This window comes from Canis lupus, chromosome 13, assembly GCF_048164855.1.
Source record: "Canis lupus baileyi chromosome 13, mCanLup2.hap1, whole genome shotgun sequence".
Taxonomy (NCBI): Eukaryota; Metazoa; Chordata; class Mammalia; order Carnivora; family Canidae; genus Canis; species Canis lupus.
Window position 1 is genome coordinate 15,010,844 of NC_132850.1, and position 20,324 is coordinate 15,031,167.

A 20,324-nucleotide genomic window follows, 5' to 3' on the forward strand; every position below is an offset into this window, starting at 1 on the left:
GTCTCATGAATAAATAAATAAATAATCTTAAAAAAAAAAATGTCTTCATGAAAGCAGACCAACTATAGAAGAGAGTTGCTCTAAATTGCTATTTTTTTCATGTTTGAGAAAGAGGTTTTTAAAAAAATAATAATTGGGGGAAGTGCAAAAATTAAAAGTTTAGGATATGATAAGTGTTAGCAAGGATGTGGAGAAAAAGAAAGAAATTTTCAAACACTCATCCTGGGAGCATAAATTGGTAAAAAGCATTTTAGAAAACAATATATATTATTTTATAAAGGTAAAGGTTTACATTCTCTAAGCAGTTCACTTTTATGTACCCTAAACTCTAGGGCCTAGGCAAGAAATAATTTGAAATTTCCATTTACTTGATCCCTAGGATTCTGGACCAAAGCAGGAGGCAGTGACCAACCAAATAATATGCAGCAATATGTAGAGCTGGATGGGGAGAGTGGATAGGGGTAGGAAGGAATAAAAAGATGCCTAATTGGGACACAAGCAACATTAACCCCTGAAGCAGGAAATGGAAGAAGGGATGCTGGAGGAAAGGAACCCTAAAAACTGGGTGTCAAATCTAAGGTCTTTGACTTTTCAAATTTAGTGTATAAAAAGTTTGATTTGACTGTATACCAGGTTCTATAAACATATAAATTGTTTCCACAAAGGAGTAAAGAACTCCTGTGCCACTTGCAGAAACAGAACTTGGTATTTTGTAGCCACACCATCTGTGTGTGTCAGTCTCCATAGTTTGCTGTTTATCCAAGATGGTCATCTGCTTACAACTTAAACGGGGGGGGCAGGGAGGGGGTGGCCTGAGGAGGCGGAGAGATAACTATGATGAGGCAGTCTTCTTGCTATTATTCCCAAGGGTCAAATGGAAAAAAGGTAGGCTTCTGTGGTCTTTAATGCAGAAGCAACTCTGGCAGTCTAGCATTAGAAAAGGACATTGGTTTATTGCATTAATTAATTCAGTAAACATTTGTGGCACTTCCTCCAGTTTGTGCCAGGCACTTTGCAGTTGGTGAGAATACTAGTTTCAGGGTTTTGCTCTAGAGTTCACATGGCTCTGTCAGCTGCTTCCTTAAAAAAAAAAAAAAAAAAAAATCTTAAACAAGAGCTTACTATCTTGCATCCTAATGGGCTCATACATCCAGCAAGCGAGGATCATCTAACAGTAGATGTCTTTGAATGCCTGTAGCTTCTGTAGCAACAGAGCTCACATAGATAACATCCCAGCTTAGAGACTTCTAAGAGTGTGTGTTTTCACTTTGCAAAACTGTGCTTATAATGTCAGATTCTACTTTTAATACAAGTGGTTCCATTTTGAAGTGGAAGATCATCCCAAATACCTGATCTCAGTGTATCTCATGATTTTTTTTAAGTGTTGAAAATGTCATCTCTTGGTCTTTTGGGTTCTTAGCTGTCACTATAATAGAAACAACCTAGGTTAAAAATACTAATGTATTTAGTATAAAACTATAAAACCGTCAGTAGATCTTAATGAGAGGCCAGCACCCACCAAATAGTAACACTCTTTTAGATGTCATCCCTTAGGGCAGGCCTTTTTAAAATGATGGTATCTGAATCATATTTCCCCAGTCCCTAGTCCAGTTGGACTCCTTAAGCCTAATTGAAGACAAAGTAAGCCACTACTCGCATCTCATTCCACTCAGCAGTTGCTGGTGGGATTCTAAAGCAAAAGAGTAACAAATGCTGCCGAATGGAATTTTTCCTTCATCTCTGAAACACTGGGCTTCCCAAAGCCAAAAATGGTTCCACTCATTGTCATTCAGAAGTCATCATTTGTTCCTGACGTGATGACGGTCTAGTGTTAGCTGTGGCCTTCTGCTTGCCTACCATAGGGCTTGGTAAGGGCAGTTGTGGGAGACCCTTATCTCTGGGTCCCAAACTTAGGAACTAATTTTTTTTTGTTGTTTCTTTAAGAAAATTTGTTTTTTCTCTAGGAAAAGTCCTTTAAATTCAGAAAATTATTTGTTATATATAATTTTATATATACAGGTGACCCTTGAACATGATAGGTTTGAATTATGTGGTCCACATATGTGTTTTTTGGTTGTTGTTGTTGTTGTTGTTGTTGTTTTGAAATACAGTACAAACTGTAAACGTATTTTCTCATGATTTTCTTAACATTTTCTTTAGCTTACTTTTTGGTAAGAATACAGTATAAAATACATACACAAAATATGTGTTAAATGTTTATGCTATTGGTAGGCTTCTCATCAAAGGCTATTAGTAAAGTGGTGAGTTAGAAGTTATATGTAGATTTTTGACTGCAAAATCGAATAACTGTATTATTGAAGGGTCAACTGTATATAACCATAAACATGTATAGTTTCCTGTTAATTATGTCTGCATAAGCTATGTGAAATTCAATTTGAAGAAACTTGAAATAATTAAAAACACTGACCTTCATTAGGTCAGTGTTTACTATAAAATAAAACACAGTGATAAACCACTGTACTCCTAAAAGAATGTCTAAAATTAAAAAGACTGAGAAGAGGAGTTTTGATGGGGATATGAAGGAACTGGAATTCTACACTGCTGGTAGGAATGTAAAATGGTACAACCATTTTGGAACACATCTTGGCAGCTTTTAAAAAATTAAGCATTGGGACTCCTGGGTGGCTCAGTGGTTGAGTGTCTGCCTTCAGCTCAGGGTGTGATCCTGGAGTTCCGGGATCAAGTCCCACATCAGGCTCCCTGCAGGGAGCCTGCTTCTCCCTCTGCCTATGTCTCTACCTCTCCCTGTGTCTCTCATGAATAAATAAGTAAAAATCTTAAAAAAAAAAAAAAAAAGCACATATCTACCGTATGATCAGCCATTCACATCCTAGACGTTATGCTGATGAAAAAGCATGCAATGAAGGGAAGTGAAAACATATGCCCACATAAAGACTTGTATATGAATGACATGAGTGTTGACAGCAGCTTTATTTGTACTAGTCAAATACTGGGAACAACCTAAATGTCCATCAACAGGTGAGTATTTAAAACTGTGATGTATCCATATAATGGAATGCTTCTCAGCAACAAGCTAAGTGGCTACAGCCTGTATAAATCTTAAAAGATGAAGCCAAGTGAAAGAAGCTATACCCCCCAAAAAAAGAAAACAAAAAACCTCCACATACTCATTCACTGATCCTATTTATTCAAAATTCTAGAACATGCAAACAGATATGTAGTGGATCTGTTGCTGCCTGGGGGCAAGGGAGGGAAAAATCACAATGGCCTGAGGAAACTTGGGGTGATGGACGTTTATTATCTAAATTTTGCTAATGGTTTCTAGGTATATATGTCAAATCTTACCAAGCTGTAACTTTTGAATATGTGCCCCTTCACTGTGTCAATTACATCTTAGTAAAGCTATTACAAATCTTAAAAAGGAAAAGACACTGGTCTTATGACATGTTTCTTTTCAGAGTGTAGCTACCATTGGCAACACTTTAAACAGTGTCCATCTTGCTGTGGAGGCAATACAGAAGACTGTGGACGAACACAAGAAAACCATGGAGTCACTGCAGAGTGACATGGTAAGGAAATCTACAAATGCTGCAGGAAATCTGCATTCCGCCTATCCTCTTCTCTGCAGTAGGAGTAATGCCATCTTCCCATTCAACTGAACAGACCCTACCATGCACCTTTTATAGTGGAGGAAATAACAGCAGTAAGATACAGTTCCTGGGTGGAATGGATATGAAGGAAAATGGAGAAGAAAAGGGAAGTGTGGGATCCCTGGGTGGCACAGCGGTTTAGCGCCTGCCTTTGGCCCAGGGCGTGATCCTGGAGACCCAGGATCGAATCCCACATCGGGCTCCCTGCATGGAGCCTGCTTCTCCCTCTGCCTGTCTCTGCCTCTCTCTCTGTGTGTGTGTGACTATCATGAATAAATAAATAAAATCTTAAAAAAAAAAAAAAGAAAAGAAAAGGGAAGTGTCATAGGATTGATAACAAATCACCCTAAACTTAGTGGCTTAAAGCAACACGTTATTTCTCACTCTTCTGTAGGTCAGGAATTTGGACAGACTCTCAGACTTTGTAGCGAAGAGAAGCCAAGTAAAGAGGCATATAACTCTCCTCTCCGGAGTTATATGTACAAATCAGGACTATTCAAGGAACACAACAGTTCCCCAGCTTCTTCACTAATTTCTAGGTCTATCCTGCATGTTCTTTTCCAGCCTTGGAGTTTTGAGTTTAAATTGGGCAATTTGTACCTAGGAGACTTGGGCTATGTTAGAGTTCTAGAAAAGGACGGTTTTTCTTTTCTTCAAAACAAATACCCCTCACTGGTATTTAATGTGGCTGTTCTGGAGAGATATTGAGCTAGGTGTTCAGACACCCTGGATTCCAGTTTCACTTCTCCTGCTGAGTGTCTGTGGGATCCATAATAATAAAGACCTCTAACTCAGCAGTTTTTCCATTACTGCTATGTTAATATCTTGAGCATTTTCTCAAAATAATAAGTATTTTCCAAAATACCTGTTTCCTAAGTCAAAAATTCATGCTTTAGAGAACCATGGGGCCTTTTTCTCCCACCTCTCTTTTTCTTTATTGTTGCCTTTTGTTTCTTATAAAAGCAGGTTGATAAATGTCTGGGATTTCAGATTTCAGGGAAAACTGGTTATTTTCCCTAATTGCATTCTGTTATAATTAAATCTGCCTCTTTTAAACTTCCATGGTTGCCGATGGTAATCCTCCCCATTGGAACATTTTATACTAAGTCATAGATAGAGGCTCTGAAAGATTAACCCATGCAAAGTTTTTCTACTAGAGGGAAAAAGTTTATATAAATGTGTTATACTTCAGTCTCTGCAAAGAGACTTGAGCCAGTGGGAAGGGGATGGGAAAAGGAAGAGTAACCTTTAGACATAAATCTTGGCATATGCTGTTAAAACTGAAAAATAAGTAATGTGCATGATTGGTTGTACTTAAAATAAGGCTAGCGGTTACATGACTAGCTACTCTTTGAGTGTACAGACCTCTTTAGTCCTGGGGAAATTATGACACTAGCCAGGTCCAGACTGAGTTGGCCCCTGAGAAGTTAAAGTGATCCTATAGTTTCTCTGGGAGTACAGGTAATGGAGGAGAGAACTGGTTTCTGGGGAGTTCATTCCATTCCATTCAGAGACTGAGAAACAGACTGGGAGGACCTCAGCTCCCTGATGTGTCTGGGTGCCGTTGGTCCAGTTCATGCTTCCCCAAAAGCACCTGGTGCCCTCAGGGCCAAGCACAAGACTGGTCACACTGTAAGCTCCTGGGAAATAATTGGGTTTTTTTATTTGTTTTTAAGATTTTATTTATTCATGAGAGACAGAGAGAGAGAAGCAGAGACATAGGCAGAGGGAGAAGCAGGCTCCATACATGGACCCCGATGTGAGACTCAATCCTGGGTCCCTGTGATCACAACCTGAGCCGAAGGCAGGCACTCAACCGCTGAGCCTACCAGACGTCCCTCCTGGGAAATGATTATTGATTAATCTGTGGATACGCCCTGTGGGAAGCTAGAATGTTCTAGGACCATCCCAGATGGTTAGGTAGACCTGGTAATTAGTTGTTGCCTATACTAATCTCCATTTCTGTTAACAGAATCAACACTTCTTGAAAGAGACCAGTGGAAACAACCAGATCATTCCATCACCTTCGGCTATATCAGAATTTGACAATAAAACTCACAGTGAGAATTTGAAACAGGTACTGGCTTAACTCCCTGTGCCCACAATGGACTCTGGGGGCTGCCTGAATAGCTGGGCTTAGTGTTGTGGTGCTTCATCCCATGCCTGCCTGAGAGCTGAGCAGAGAGCAATATGTATTACTATCTTAGGAAACCAAGATGCCATCTTGGCTCTTCCTTGGCACTCTCCTTTTTTTCCCCTGTATGTCAATCAGTGAAGCAAATTCCTTTTCACATCTTGGAAGGCATAGAATAGCCAGATTATCCTGAAGAAGATATTCATGAGAAATAGCAATCTGGGCAAATTAACATTTCTAAAATGTTGGAAAGCGTATCCCTAGAAGTTAAGATGTTCTAAAGACAGGAGGAGGAAAAAGGCTATCAAGTTCAGAATCACATTAAAAAAAATAAAGGAAACCTCCATGGAGAGGAATTCCTGTCCTGAGTTTAATGCCCTCTAAAACCTGTAGTCATCATTCATTTTTAAGTAGCAATCAGTACTAGAGGATGTCAATAAAAATAATTGAATCTTGTACTAAATAATGCACTACTTGTTATGGTTTTGCTACATGAGCCAATTCAGTAATTGGTATTGTTCCTAAGGTAGTTTTGTCCTGACAAATTAGGTTAATAGGCGTTTCAGTTAATAACCCAGCAAGCTTTCCCGCCAGCAGGTGAGGTAAACATTGGGAAATCAATTCCCAAGCTCAGCTTTCTGGAACCAGAGAGTGAATCATGTAGGTAGACCCCTTTCCTCTCTTGTCTAGCTGAGATCAAACAATTCCAGAGGGAGCAAACTTGGAGCAATTTAGAGTGGAGGGACAAAGCCAAGACAGACAATCAATGGTCTAAACCAGGAAGAGGAGTTTACTTCAGTAACGTGACATAGTAATGGTTGTTTAGTGCTGCTGGCCGGCTTGTCTAGTGTATGTCTTTAGCTGGATTCCACAATTTGATTTATTTCCACTCCAGGATATCCTGTACCTTCACAACTCCTTAGAGGAGGTAAACAGTGCCCTAGTGGGGTACCAGAGACAGAATGATCTTAAACTCGAGGGAATGAATGAAACAGTCAGTAACCTTACCCAGAGGGTCAACTTGATGGAAACAGATCTGGTTGCTGTGAGCAAGGTAGAAAAGCAAGCGAACCTGTCCCTCAGTGTGGTAAGCCTTTTCAAATCTTTTGTGGTATGTTCTGTGTTGCAGTGTGTTTTGTCTCTATGTGGATGACATTCCGTAGACTTTTTGGATCCAGTCCCCGGCATATTGGAGGAGCTGTTTGCACCAAGCTTCACACTAGCTTTGTGATGTGAATGCCATGGGCACAGTTAGCTCTGATCTGGAAAGGGAGACGTAGAGGAGTTCATTTGCTTGCCTGGCCTTCCCCACAAGTGGTTGGCAGAAGTGACAAGCTTTCTATCATGTTACCAGTGACCCATCTGGTAGGGAAGCTCTGGCACATATTTCCGAGGGAGGTCTTCTTGCTCTTTTTTAAGTTGTTAAGAGTGGAGCAATGACAATGACAATAACTGAAGAATCTTGTGCTGTTTCTTTAACCCTGAGCTTGACTTTCAGATTTATCCTGCTATGTCTGCATATTAGAGTGATCCTTTTTCATCTAATGCAAGAAAGCCATTTAAAACAGACCAGCCAGACCAGCTCAACTTGAGAGGTCATTGAGTCCATCCTCCCATTTTACATGAGGATACTGAGTGACCTAAGTCTTTGAAGCTTGCGGACTATGTGTTTTACTGGTTTGCATGTTATTGTCAATAAAATTTGTGTTTTTAAATCCCCTTCGTATATACGTTGTGCTGGGATCCATGGGGAAATATTTTAATAGCTGCAAGCCCCATCCTTAACGATTAACAAAGACACAGGCATATGTAAGAAATGGAAGCCTAAAACAGGAAATTGTACCATAAATTCAAGTAAACAGCAGGGCCAGAAGCAAGCGCACAAGTAAGATTGAACTCCAGCACCTGGAAGTCAGATTTTGAACCGGCTCTGCCACAGTGGAGCCTTGGCAGCTTGCTGACATGGCTTGGACGTTAGAATCAGAAGACCAGTTCCCCCTCCCACTTTACAAGGACGTGTGATTTACTACAAAGCTGTGAAGATTAAAGGAGCCTTGTTTAAAAAAACCCTTTTGAACTTATCTAAGTAGGGGCTAGAAATTTGGGGTGATTTGAGGAGTTGTAGGCCTTGAAAGTTTTAGTGAAAACTGAATAGTGAAAACTTACTGCCGCAAACTCCCCGTACTGTCCCTCTCCTCTCCCCGTCCTTTTCCTCCAGAAGAGGAAATTGTTAGTAGAACCCTCTGTCCTGCTGTTTCTTCCAGCAGCATCCTCCCTACCATGCTTCTGGGTGTAAGTCCTCTCGCCATCTATACTTCAGAAGTTTTAAGGTTTCTGAGGCACCAGTTTCAGCTTTGTATCTCAGCAGCCTTTCTCCCTCTCCTCTTGTTCTCCCACTGGTATTTCTGTTGAAGGTACTCTGAGAACCTTTAAATAAATTTGACCAATTTGTCTTGAAAGTGTTGTTTAGGCTTTAATATTTACCTTTAATCTTGTTGTTTTTACCCTTTAAGATGGATAATAGAGCTGCCACTCTGAAAAGAGAGTCCCTGCATCAAGTGACCAACAGAACAGATACATTAAAAACCCAAAGCATAAAGGTAAATAAATAATAGAGGGCTGATTTTGAAGCAAAAATAATGCGTCTGCATCTTTGTGCTTTTGAGGGGTGCCTGGCTAGCTCTGTGGGTAGAGCATGCAGCTCTCGATCTTAGGGTTGCAAGTCCAAGCCCCATGTTGGAGGTAGAGATTACTTAAAAATAAACCAACCAACCACAACAGCACCTTTGTGCTTTTGAGCTACTGTTTCTTTCTCAAAAGGAGCATTTTGGTTCCCATTTGCTGCGACTTCAAGACAAAGTGATTAGTAAATTAATGTATTAGTGAATAAGAGAGTACTTTATCAGGCACCTACCCTGTGCCAGGCCCTTTGCAAGGAGTTGGGGTGACCACAGTGAGCAGGACAGACAGGTGACCCTTATTCTGGTGGAGCTCAAAGTCAGAAAATCATTAATACATAATTGAACAGATAGTTAAGCATGAGTATGATAAGTGCTATAAAGGAAGAGTATAGGGTCTGATGAGGATGTTACCAAAGATCAGGAGAGCTTCCCTAAGGAAATGACTTTTAAGGTAAGACAGTAAGTTATCTGTACTAATGATAGTGAACAGAGGCAGAGATCATTGAAAACTGGTGTCTAATCAGCATTTATTTTTAGATCACAGTCTCTGTACATACATGGTCCATTTAAGTCCCAGCCTGTTCCTTTCACCTTGTCCCTTTCCCTGTTTTTTTTTTTTGTTTTTTTTGTTTTTTTTTTAAGTTCTTCCCTGACATATTGTCACGGTAAGACAGTCTGTGATATGCTTTGATATTCCAAGAAAGATAGTTTATTTGCAACATTCTCTGTGACTAGAGTGTTGTTTAATATTATAAGATCTGGGTTAAGATAAAGCAAGGAAGATTGTGGCTGATTGGCTAAAATACCATCTCAGGTGCCCAATGTGTGTGAGGAGCTCAAGGGTGTGAGGTTCAGAGGAAATGCACTTAGAAATGAACCATAATATAGGCAGTTTTCAGTTTTAATACTTTCCACCTATATTTGTTCTTCCATAATTGTTTCGTATAGTCTAGATATGTTAAGATTTTAATGCTTTGTGAGCTAGACTTCTGTTGACTTTTCTAAGTGCTTCTGCAAAATAAATACATAAATACCCCACCTGAGGAATGACAAGAAAAACCAAAGATCCGGATATAAATTGTTGAGCCCAAAAAGTAACAGATGGTTACTGCTAGAGATTTGTAGTGTTTTCAGCAACAATCCAGATTTTAACAGTAAACATCAGAATCAAATGCAGCTCATGCACATTTTGGCCTAAGCTTCCTGGTTTTGCTTTCAGACCCTTTGTGTTTTTACTGTCATCCTGGTGTATTGGTCCCTTTATTCCACTTCATCCAAGCATCCTAACCATATGTAATTTCTCCCTAGTTTCTTCATAAATTCTTCAAGTGTGTAGTACTTAGCTTTAGTCACCTGTGTCCATATATTCGCTCCTTAATAAACCAAGAGTGATTTATATGGTAACTATTTAAAGATCAGAGAGAAATAATTGAATAAAAGAAACATGTAATAACTTGGTATTCTAATTGAACATAGGATCAGGACCTTTCACACTGGCTAAACAGTTAGAAAATAGTAAGCCTCACAGAAACCAGACTTCTCTCTTTTTACAATTAAATGTATTTTTTGTATGCCACTCTGGGTCATCCTGGGAATGAAGAAGGCCATAGAGAAGAAACTTTTCAAAAAGATATAAGCAAGTAAACAAATTAGAAATTTTACAGTTCCTTCTGCGTGTTCCCAACAGTTCCTGCCACCAGTTGAGTCCTCATCGTGGGAAGAGAGAAGGAAAAGCCAGGGTTGGTTCCTTTTTTTTTTTTTTTTAAGTGATAAGAGTATAACACTCTCTCTAAATTTGTTTAGTCACAAGGTGAAGTAAGATATCAGGAAAATTATTTAGTGTGAAATAGTTACTAGAAAATAATATCTACTCATTTAGGAAATGGGTGTTGCATGGGCACCTGAGCAAGAGTACATTTCCTTTACTGCTGACACATACATGCCTTCCGGCATCAGCCAAATGTTCGCAGTGAATCAGGTCATCTGTCGCATAATGTTCCCCTAATGGTCCAGCTTCAAATCCCTCTAGACCCTTATCAGGCCTGAGTACCAGAGGTATCTCTAGTATTTGTTGATTCATTCCTTCATTGCCTGTAATAGGGAACCTACTGGAAGTCAAACACTACATGCTAAATAGGCTCTAGAAATATAATGAAGAATCAGATAAGGTCTTAACTTCCACCTTAAGCCTTATATGATCTTTGTTTTGGACAGAAAGAAGATAGTTCAGATACTCAAGTATCCAAGCTAAGAGAGAAACTGCAGCTGATCAGTGCTCTCACAAACAAACCTGAGAGCAACAGGCCTCCAGACATCATTAACAAAGGTGAGATACTCAGGGCTGGCTTCTGAATATTTCACGCAGGCTTGGGCAGCTTGCCTCCCACACAGAGAGTGGGGAAAGGTGTTCCAGCAGGACTGATCAAACTGAGGGAATGATGCCTGAGTGCACCGAGATGAAGCTGATACACTTTGGTTTCATTTAGAAAAAGCCCATTTTGTACATGATTTGTATTCCAGTCTATTAAGGAAAGAATGGGTAATGTTTAGCTTGAAATAGACTTCTCCATGCTGTCTGCATCCAATTATAGGCAAAAATGTAACTGACATAGTGTATATTAAACCAGCCCTAAATGTTGTTTACGGGAGTCTTTTCATTACACTAAGTGCATAAAATTTACTTAAAAATAAATATTAGTCCTTCTGAAAAGCCATTAACAAATAATAATAGGATCATTGAGTTGGAAAGGCTATTGGTTCTAGGTAGGGACATATCTAATCAATATTAGCGAATGTCTCAAGGACATTACCAAAGCACTGGATTGGGTTGGCTTTGACCCCTATTCCCCACAAATATTTCTCATTTTGGGGAAAGCATTACAACCTTTCTTACTCTCTTTTGGATAGGGAACAGACTACAGTGGGAAGCCTGGTCCTAACATCATGCTGCATAATTGTATGGAAGCCCTCTTTCAGCACCAGTTGATCTGGTGACACATACCCCAGATCAGGCTTATAGGATGGCCCGTAGGATGTCAAATATCCAATGTTCTTCTTACTTGCAACTTAAACTCTTAACATCTAAATCTATATAATGCTAACTTGTACTATAAGAGCTTCCCATGGGCTGGCTTCCCACAGCTTAAACCTTAATGTTACATCATATAGATTGATCTTCACTTACCCACACTACGTATCTCAGACCATGCCTTTAACTTCATATAGTCACTGTGCTACTTAGTTCTCAACTGTTTCTCTTAAATTAAGTACATATGCAATTGCCCTAAAACATGACCTTTGGTACTGGTTGAATTTGGTGTCAGTTTTGATAATACTACAATGGTATGTGTTTGTTGCAGAGCATGTACAGAGTTTCACATCAAAGCCATCAGTATTGCCAAAATTTCCACAGTCTCTTGGAGGTCAAATTGAGAAAGCTTCCCAGCTAAGACCTGTTGTCCTACCAGGAATTTCTAGCATCCAAGGTAAATTTTTATATCATTGAGTAATAAGGAACAGGTTTAAAGCTGAAACTTCTTCGTTTCTTTAATTTAAAAGAAAAAGAATTCTATCATAACATAACATTGAGCACTTCCTGTGAGCCAGAAATTTGACATGATATGCATTACATCATATAGTCCTGTTAACAATCCTGGGAACATAAATATTTGTGTATTATACCCACTTTATCAATAGGGAAACTGCCTAAATCCACACGGCAAATACTGGGCTGAGGGAGAATTTACACTGAGGTAGTCTGACACCAAAGTTTGTACTCCTATAACCAATGCACTAGAGAGTCTTCATTCATTGAGTGAGTGCCTAATTAGACCCAGTGCTAAGCAGTAAAAATACAGCATAAGATACCATCTCACTTTCCTCAAGGATGTGACCGTCCAGTGGAGAAGGCAAACAAGCAACCATAATACTGTGAGATTAGAAAATGGAAGTTGACCCTGTTTGCTAAGGCCTTCCAAAAATAAGGGGTCCTTTGGCTGAAAATCAGCAAGATAAACATTAGTAAGAAGGATATGAGTCACAGTAAAACATGTTTTCCTTGCTCCCAGCAGAGTATATGCTATCTTTCATTGTGAAGTTTAGAGTCTTCTGATTTTGCTTTTGCTAACTGCCTGTAAAATCGCCGTTGCCATCCCCCCATCTTTGCCTGGCTCTCTACCTTAACTTAGAAACTATTCCACTAGGAAACAGTTCTTACCTCCTAGGACTGGATTAAGGTGCTTCCTATGTGTGCTCTTTAATAATTTATATTTGCCCCTGTTTAGCACGTCACTCTGTTGTAATTTCTTGGGAAGATAGAAAATTAACTTTACTTCCAAGCCCCTAGCATAGTGCCTGGTACATGAATATTTGTTAAGTGAATGAGTTATCTGCAGGCTATAATAAATGCTTAAAGCATGGAAGACTTAAATTTATATTGCCATATAAATGCAGTTATTTTTTCCCCTTATCCCCAGTTTTTTTTTCTTTCTATTTTCTGGGGAGACCGGAGAGTCTTAAATTATTTATTGGCAACACCACTGCCTTCTCCCACTTTCCATTTATTACATCAAGAATTGATGAGAATTAACATAGGAACGACTATTAGAGCAGATTAAGAAATGGCCATCTTGGGATCCCTGGGTGGCGCAGCGGTTTGGCGCCTGCCTTTGGCCCAGGGCGCGATCCTGGAGACCCAGGATCGAATCCCACGTCGGGCTCCCAGTGCATGGAGCCTGCTTCTCCCTCTGCCTACGTCTCTGCCTCTCTCTCTCTCTCTCTCTGTGTGACTATCATAAATAAATAAAAATTATAAAAAAAAAAAAATGGCCATCTTAACATTTGTACTTCAATCTATAACATAGGCCTTACACACTTTGGATGACTACACTTTTGAAATGATCCAAAGCAGCAGTAAGATTTTTATTTAAATACTGCTGCCAAATTCATAGCACATTTTATAAGCTCATGCCCCATATACAAACAAAAAACATTTTCCAGCGAGCCACTTGGTGGCAGGCATTGAGAGCAAGTGTCCCACCTGCTTTTTCTGGCTTTCAGAGCTTTTGAGACATTAGCTGCTTCGCTGGATCTGTCTCAGGACTCAAAGTAGGACGTTCTTCAGAAGCTGATCTGCAAAATTCCTTGATGGACCTTGTATTGCAATGCTTCCCCTTCAGGGAATTTCCTTTCTTCCCAAGTACCAGGCAGCAGGAGGCCCATAGAGTCTAGATGTGGGGTTGACTAAATGAAGAGAGGAAGAGGATTTAGGAAGACTTCTAAAGAAACTGAAGCCTCATGACTGTCTTCAGCTATTAGAGACTAAATCTATGAAGTTCTTCTGTGGGGGAACACAATCAAGTCCTTTTAGAATATTATGTAAGTAATCAGCCCTCCTAGGTGTTCATTACAGGGCCTTTGAGGAAATACCAGAAGAGACTGGTGATAGAAACTCGCCAATCCTGTTGGCTCAAATAATATAGAAATATTACTACTCTCTCTTAGCTGGGAGAGAGAGCACATAGGTGCCTGATGCTTTATATATACTATATATTATATATATATATATATATCACTTTAAGGAGATCTGTAGTCTTCGGCTTTTTAAAAAATTTTTTTAATAATAAATTTTTTATTCGTGTTCATTTTACCAACATACAGAATAACACCCAGTGCTCATCCCGTCAAGTGCCCCCCTCAGTGCCCATCACCCATTCACCCTCACCCCCTGCCCTCCTCCCCTTCCATCACCCCTAGTTCGTTTCCCAGAGTTGGGAGTCTTTATGTTCTGTCTCCCTTTCTGATATTTCCCACACATTTCTTCTCCCTTCCCTTATATTCCCTTTCACTACTATTTATATTCCCCAAATGAATGAGAACATACAATGTTTGTCCTTCTCGGATTGACTTACTTCACTCAGCATAATACCTTCCAGTTCCATCCACGTTGAAGCAAATGGTGGGGATTTGTCATTTCTAATGGCTGAGTAATATTCCATTGTATACATAGACCACATCTTCTTTATCCATTCATCTTTCGATGGACACCGAGGCTCCTTCCACAGTTTGGCTATTGTGGACATTGCTGCTAGAAACATCGGCTGCAGGTGTCCCGGCGTTTCATTGCATCTGAATCTTTGGGGTAAATCCCCAACAGTGCAATTGCTGGGTCATAGGGCAGGTCTATTTTTAACTCTTTGAGGAACCTCCACACAGTTTTCCAGAGTGGCTGCACCAGTTCACATTCCCACCAACAGTGTAAGAGGGTTTCCTTTTCTCCTCATCCTCTCCAACATTTGTGGTTTCCTGCCTTGTTAATTTTCCCCATTCTCACTGGTGTGAGGTGGTATCTCATTGTGGTTTTGATTTGTATTTCCCTGATGGCAAGTGATGCAGAGCATTTTCTCATGTGCATGTTGGCCATGTCTATGTCTTCCTCTGTGAGATTTCTCTTCATGTCTTTTGCCCATTTCATGATTGGATTGTTTGTTTCTTTGATGTTGAGTTTAATAAGTTCTTTATAGATCTTGGAAACTAGCCCTTTATCTGATACGTCCTTTGCTAATATCTTCTCCCATTCTGTAGATTGTCTTTTAGTTTTGTTGACTGTATCCTTTGCTGTGCAAAAGCTTCTTATCTTGATGAAGTCCCAATAGTTCATTTTTGCTTTTGTTTCTTTTGCCTTCGTGGATGTATCTTGCAAGAAGTTACTGTGGCCGAGTTCAAAAAGGGTGTTGCCTGTGTTCTCCTCTAGGATTTTGATGGAATCTTGTCTCACATTTAGATCTTTCATCCATTTTGAGTTTATCTTTGTGTATGGTGAAAGAGAGTGGTCTAGTTTCATTCTTCGGCATGTGGATGTCCAATTTTCCCAGCACCATTTATTGAAGAGACTATCTTTCTTCCAGTGGATAGTCTTTCCTCCTTTATCGAATATTAGTTGACCATAAAGTTCAGGGTCTACTTCTGGGTTCTCTATTCTGTTCCATTGATCTATGTGTCTGTTTTTGTGCCAGTACCACACTGTCTTGATGACCACCGCTTTGTAGTACAACCTGAAATCTGGCATTGTGATGCCCCCAGCTATGATTTTCTTTTTTAAAATTCCCCTGGCTATTTGGGGACTTTTCTGATTCCACACAAATCTTAAAATAATTTGTTCTAACTCTGAAGAAAGTCCATGGTATTTTGATAGGGATTGCATTAAATGTGTACATTGCCCTGAGTAACATTGACATTTTCACAATCTTAATTCTGCCAATCCATGAGCATGGAATATTTTTCCATCTCTTTGTGTCTTCCTCAATTTCTTTCAGAAGTGTTCTATAGTTTTTAGGGTATAGATCCTTTACCTCTTTGGTTAGGTTTATTCCTCGGTATCTTATGCTTTTGGGTGAAATTGTAAATGGGATTGACTCCTTAATTTCTCATTCTTCAGTCTCATTGTTAGTGTATAGAAATGCCATTGATTTCTGGGCATTGATTTTGTATCCTGCCACGCTGCCAAATTGCTGTATGAGTTCTAACAATCTTGGGGTGGAGGCTTTTGGGTTTTCTATGTAGAGTATCATGTCATCAGCAAAGAGGGAGAGTTTGACTTCTTCTTTGCCAATTTGAATGCCTTTAATGTCTTTTTGTTGTCTGATTGCTGAGGCTAGGACTTCCAGTACTATGTTGAATACAGTGGTGAGAGTGGACATCCCTGTCTTGTTCCTGATCTTAGGGGAAAGGCTCCCAGTGCTTCCCCATTGAGAATGATATTTGCTGTGGGCTTTTCGTAGATGGTTTTTAAGATGTCGAGGAATGTTCCCTCTATACCTACACTCTGAAGAGTTTTGATCAGGAATGGATGCTGTATTTTGTCAAATGCTTTCTCTGAATCTAATGAGAGGATCATATGGTTCTTGGTTTTTCTCTTGCTGATATGATGAATCACATTGATTGTTTCACGAGTGTTGAACCAGCCTTGTGTCCCAGGGATAAATCCTACTTGGTCATGGTGAATAATTTTCTTAATGTATTGTTGGATCCTATTGGCTAGTATCTTGTTGAGAATTTTTGCATCCATGTTCATCAGGGATATTGGTCTGTAATTCTCCTTTTTGGTGGGGTCTTTGTCTGGTTTTGGAATTAAGGTGATGCTGGCCTCATAGAACGAATTTGGAAGTACTCCATCTCTTTCTATCTTTCCAAACAGCTTTAGTAGAATAGGTATGGTTTCTTCTTAAACGTTTGATAGAATTCCCCTGGGAAGCCATCTGTCCCTGGACTTTTTGTATCTTGGGAGGTTTTGATGACTGCTTCAATTTCCTCCCTGGTTATCGGCCTGTTCAGGTTTTCTATTTCTTCCTGTTCCAGTTTTGGTAGTTTGTGGCTTTCCAGGAATGCGTCCATTTCTTCTAGATTGCCTAATTTATTGGCGTATAGCTGTTCATAGTATGTTCTTAAAATCGTTTGTATTTCCTTGGTGTTGGTAGTGATCTCTCCTTTCTCATTCATGATTTTATTAATTTGAGTCTTCTCTCTCTTCTTTTTAATAAGGCTGGCTAATGGTTTATCTATCTTATTAATTCTTTCAAAGAACCAACTCCTGGTTTTGTTGATCTGTTCCACAGTTCTTGTGGTCTCGATTTCGTTGAGTTCTGCTCGAATCTTAATTAACTCTCTTCTTCTGCTGGGTGTAGGATCTATCTGCTTTTTTTCTCTAGCTCCTTTATGTGTAAGGTTAGCTTTTGTATTTGAGTTCTTTCCAGTTTTTGAATGGATGCTTGTATTGCGATGTATTTCCCCCTTAGGACTGCTTTTGCTGTGTCCCAAAGATTTTGAATGCTTGTATCTTCATTCTCATTAGTTTCCATGAATCTTTTTAATTCTTCCTTAATTTCCTGGTTGACCCTTTCATCTTTTAGCATGATGGTCCTTAACCTCCACGTGTTTGAGGTCCTTCCAAACTTCTTGTTGTGATTTAGTTCTACTTTCAAGGCATTATGGTCTGAGAATATGCAGGGGACGATCCCAGTCTTTTGGTATCGGTTCAGACCCGATTTGTGACCCAGTATGTGGTCTATTCTGGAGAAAGATCCATGTGCACTTGAGAAGAATGTGTATTCAGTTGAGTTTGGATGTAAAGTTCTGTAGATATCTGTGAAATCCATCTGGTCCAGTGTATCATTTAAAGCTCTCGTTTCTTTGGAGATGTGCTTAGAAGACCTATCGAGTATAGAAAGAGCTACATTGAAGTCACCAAGTATAAGTTTATTATTATCTAAGTATTTCTTCACTTTGGTTATTAATTGATTTAAATATTTGGGAGCTCCCACATTCGGGGCATATATATTGAGGATTGTTAAGTCCTCTTGTTGGATAGATCCTTTAAGTATGATATAGTGTCCCTCTTCATCTCTCACTACAGTCTTCGGGGTAAATTTTAGTTTATCTGATATAAGGATGGCTACCCCTGCTTTCTTTTGAGGACCATTCGAATGGTAAATGGTTCTCCAACCTTTTATTTTCAGGCTGTAGGTGTCCTTCTGTCTAAAATGAGTCTCTTGTAGACAGCAAATAGATGGGTCCTGCTTTTTTATCCAGTCTGAAACCCTGCGCCTTTTGATGGGGTCATTAAGCCCGTTCACGTTCAGAGTTACTATTGAAAGATATGAGTTTAGTGTCATCATGATATCTATTCAGTCCTTGTTTTTGTGGATTGTTCCACTGAACTACTTCTTAAAGGGGAATTTTAAGAGTCCCCCTTAAAATTTCTTGCAGAGCTGGTTTGGAGGTCACATATTCTTTCAGTTCCTGCCTGTCTTGAAAGCTCTTTATCTCTCCTTCCATTTTGAATGAGAGCCTTGCTGGATAAAGTATTCTTGGTTGCATGTTCTTCTCATTTAGGACCCTGAATATATCCTGCCAGCCCTTTCTGGCCTGCCAGGTCTCTGTGGAGAGGTCTGCTGTTACCCTAATACTCCTCCCCATAAAAGTCGGGGATTTCTTGTCTCTTGCTGCTTTAAGGATCTTCTCTTTATCTTTGAAATTTTCAAGCTTAAGTATTAGATGTTGAGGTGTTGAATGGTTTTTATTGATTTTAGGGGGAATCTCTCTATTTCCTGGGTCCGAATGCCTGTTTCCCTTCCCAGATTAGGAAAGTTTTCAGCTATGATTTGTTCAAATACATATTCTGGCCCTCTGGCCCTTTCGGCGGCCTTGGGAACCCCAATTAAATTTAGGTTTTTCTTCCTCAGGCTGTCATTTATTTCCCTTAATCTATCCTCATGGTCTTTTGTTTCTTTTTTCCTCAGTTTCCCTCTTTGCCATCAACTTGTCTTCTCTGTCACTCACTTGTTCTTCCACCTTGTTAACCCTTGTCGTTAGGACTTCTAGTTTGGATTTCATCTCATTCAATTGATTTTTAATTTCTGCCTGATTGGATCTAAATTCTGCAGTCATGAAGTCTCTTGAGTCCTTTATGCTTTTTTCTAGAGCCACCATTAGCTGTATAATAGTGCTTCTGAATTGGCTTTCTGACATTGAATTGTAATCCAGATTTTGTAACTCTGTGGGAGAGAGGACTGTTTCTGATTCTTTCTTTTGAGGTGAGGTTTTCCTTCTAGTCATTTTGCTCAGTGCAGAGTGGCCAAAAACAAGTTGTATTGGGAAAAGGAGAAAAAGAGAGGAGAGAAAGAAGGAAAGAAAAGAGAAAAAGAAAAAAGGAAGAAAAAAAAAGAGAGGGGAAAAAATGGGGGGGGGAAGCAAACAGAAATCAAAAAAAAAAAAAAAAAAAAAAAGCCACGGGGGAGTATCTTCTGATTCTGTATACTTTAAGTCCCTTGACTTCCCCTGAAACTTGTCGGTCTAGCTGGTGTTCTGGGGGAGGGGCCTGTTGTGCTGATTTTGATTTTCTGGTGTTAGCACTTGGGGGAGCTGCTGTGCCCCTGCCTGGTGCAGGGCTCAGTGGGGGTTGTTTACCCCATGAGGCCCCAGGAGGAACAGCCCCAGTGGCAGGACCAGCTCTGGAGCCCTGGATTCAGCCCCCGCAGAACTCCAGAGGTCTCCGTCTGCAGGGCCTGGAGGCTCCGGGGCGGGGCCGCTGATCTGATCTGCTCAGCTCGGGGCAGGAGTGTCCTTGCTGTGCTGGGCCCTCCGGCCCTCTGCCTGTCCCGGCCCTCTGCCTGTCCCGGGTGGAGGCAGGATCCTGGGCTGTGTCCCCGGCGTCCTGTGCTCCGGGGCCTGCGCTGTTGGATTCGCGCTCCCGGCCGCGCAGCCCACTCCGCGGAGCTGCCGCCCGAGCCCCTCCGAGCTGCTCCCGGTCCAGCCGTGGGCGCTGCAGTCTTTTAGGGAGCTCGGCCGCGGGGTATGGTGCACTCTCCTGGGCGTGCAGGTGTCTGTTAGTGTCCCAGGGAGTCTGAGGGCATCCCCGCCCTCCTGGGGTCCTGCTCCAACTCCCTGCGAGCACTCGCCCTGGCCTTAGCCCAGCTCCTCGCGGGGCTCCTCCCCCTTGGATGCCTTTTGTTTCTTTATTTCTTTTTCCCCCTTCTTCCTACCTTGATAGAAGCACGAACTCTTCTCACTGTAGCATTCCAGCTGGTCTCTCTTTAAATCTCAGGCCAAATTCGTAGATTTTCAGGATGATTTGAAGGTTATCTAGGTAATTTGGTGGGGACAGGTGATTTGGGGACCCTACTCTTCAGCCATCTTGCTCCTCCTCCTGCTTTTTTTTTTTTTAATGGAGCTATAATCCACATACCTTAATATTCACCCTTTAAAAATGTATAATTCAGTAGTTTTTAGTATATTCACACGTTTTACAACCATCACGACTATCCAATTCCAGAACATTTTTTATCATCCTGAAAAGAAAACCTGTACCCATTGGTGACTCCC

At 40.4% G+C, this 20,324-nt stretch overlaps 1 protein-coding gene across 1 annotated transcript in view; it reads left to right on the top strand.

The window, feature by feature from the left end:
• EFCAB14 (EF-hand calcium binding domain 14) overlaps positions 1-20,324 on the top strand; it is a 44,837-nt gene that overhangs the window by 19,816 nt on the left and 4,697 nt on the right. Inside the window, exons 5-10 of the mRNA XM_072772266.1 lie at positions 3,441-3,551; positions 5,605-5,709; positions 6,662-6,853; positions 8,280-8,366; positions 10,662-10,773; positions 11,807-11,932. Of these exons, the coding sequence (XP_072628367.1) occupies positions 3,441-3,551; positions 5,605-5,709; positions 6,662-6,853; positions 8,280-8,366; positions 10,662-10,773; positions 11,807-11,932 (733 nt within the window). The remainder of the gene's footprint in view (positions 1-3,440; positions 3,552-5,604; positions 5,710-6,661; positions 6,854-8,279; positions 8,367-10,661; positions 10,774-11,806; positions 11,933-20,324) is intronic.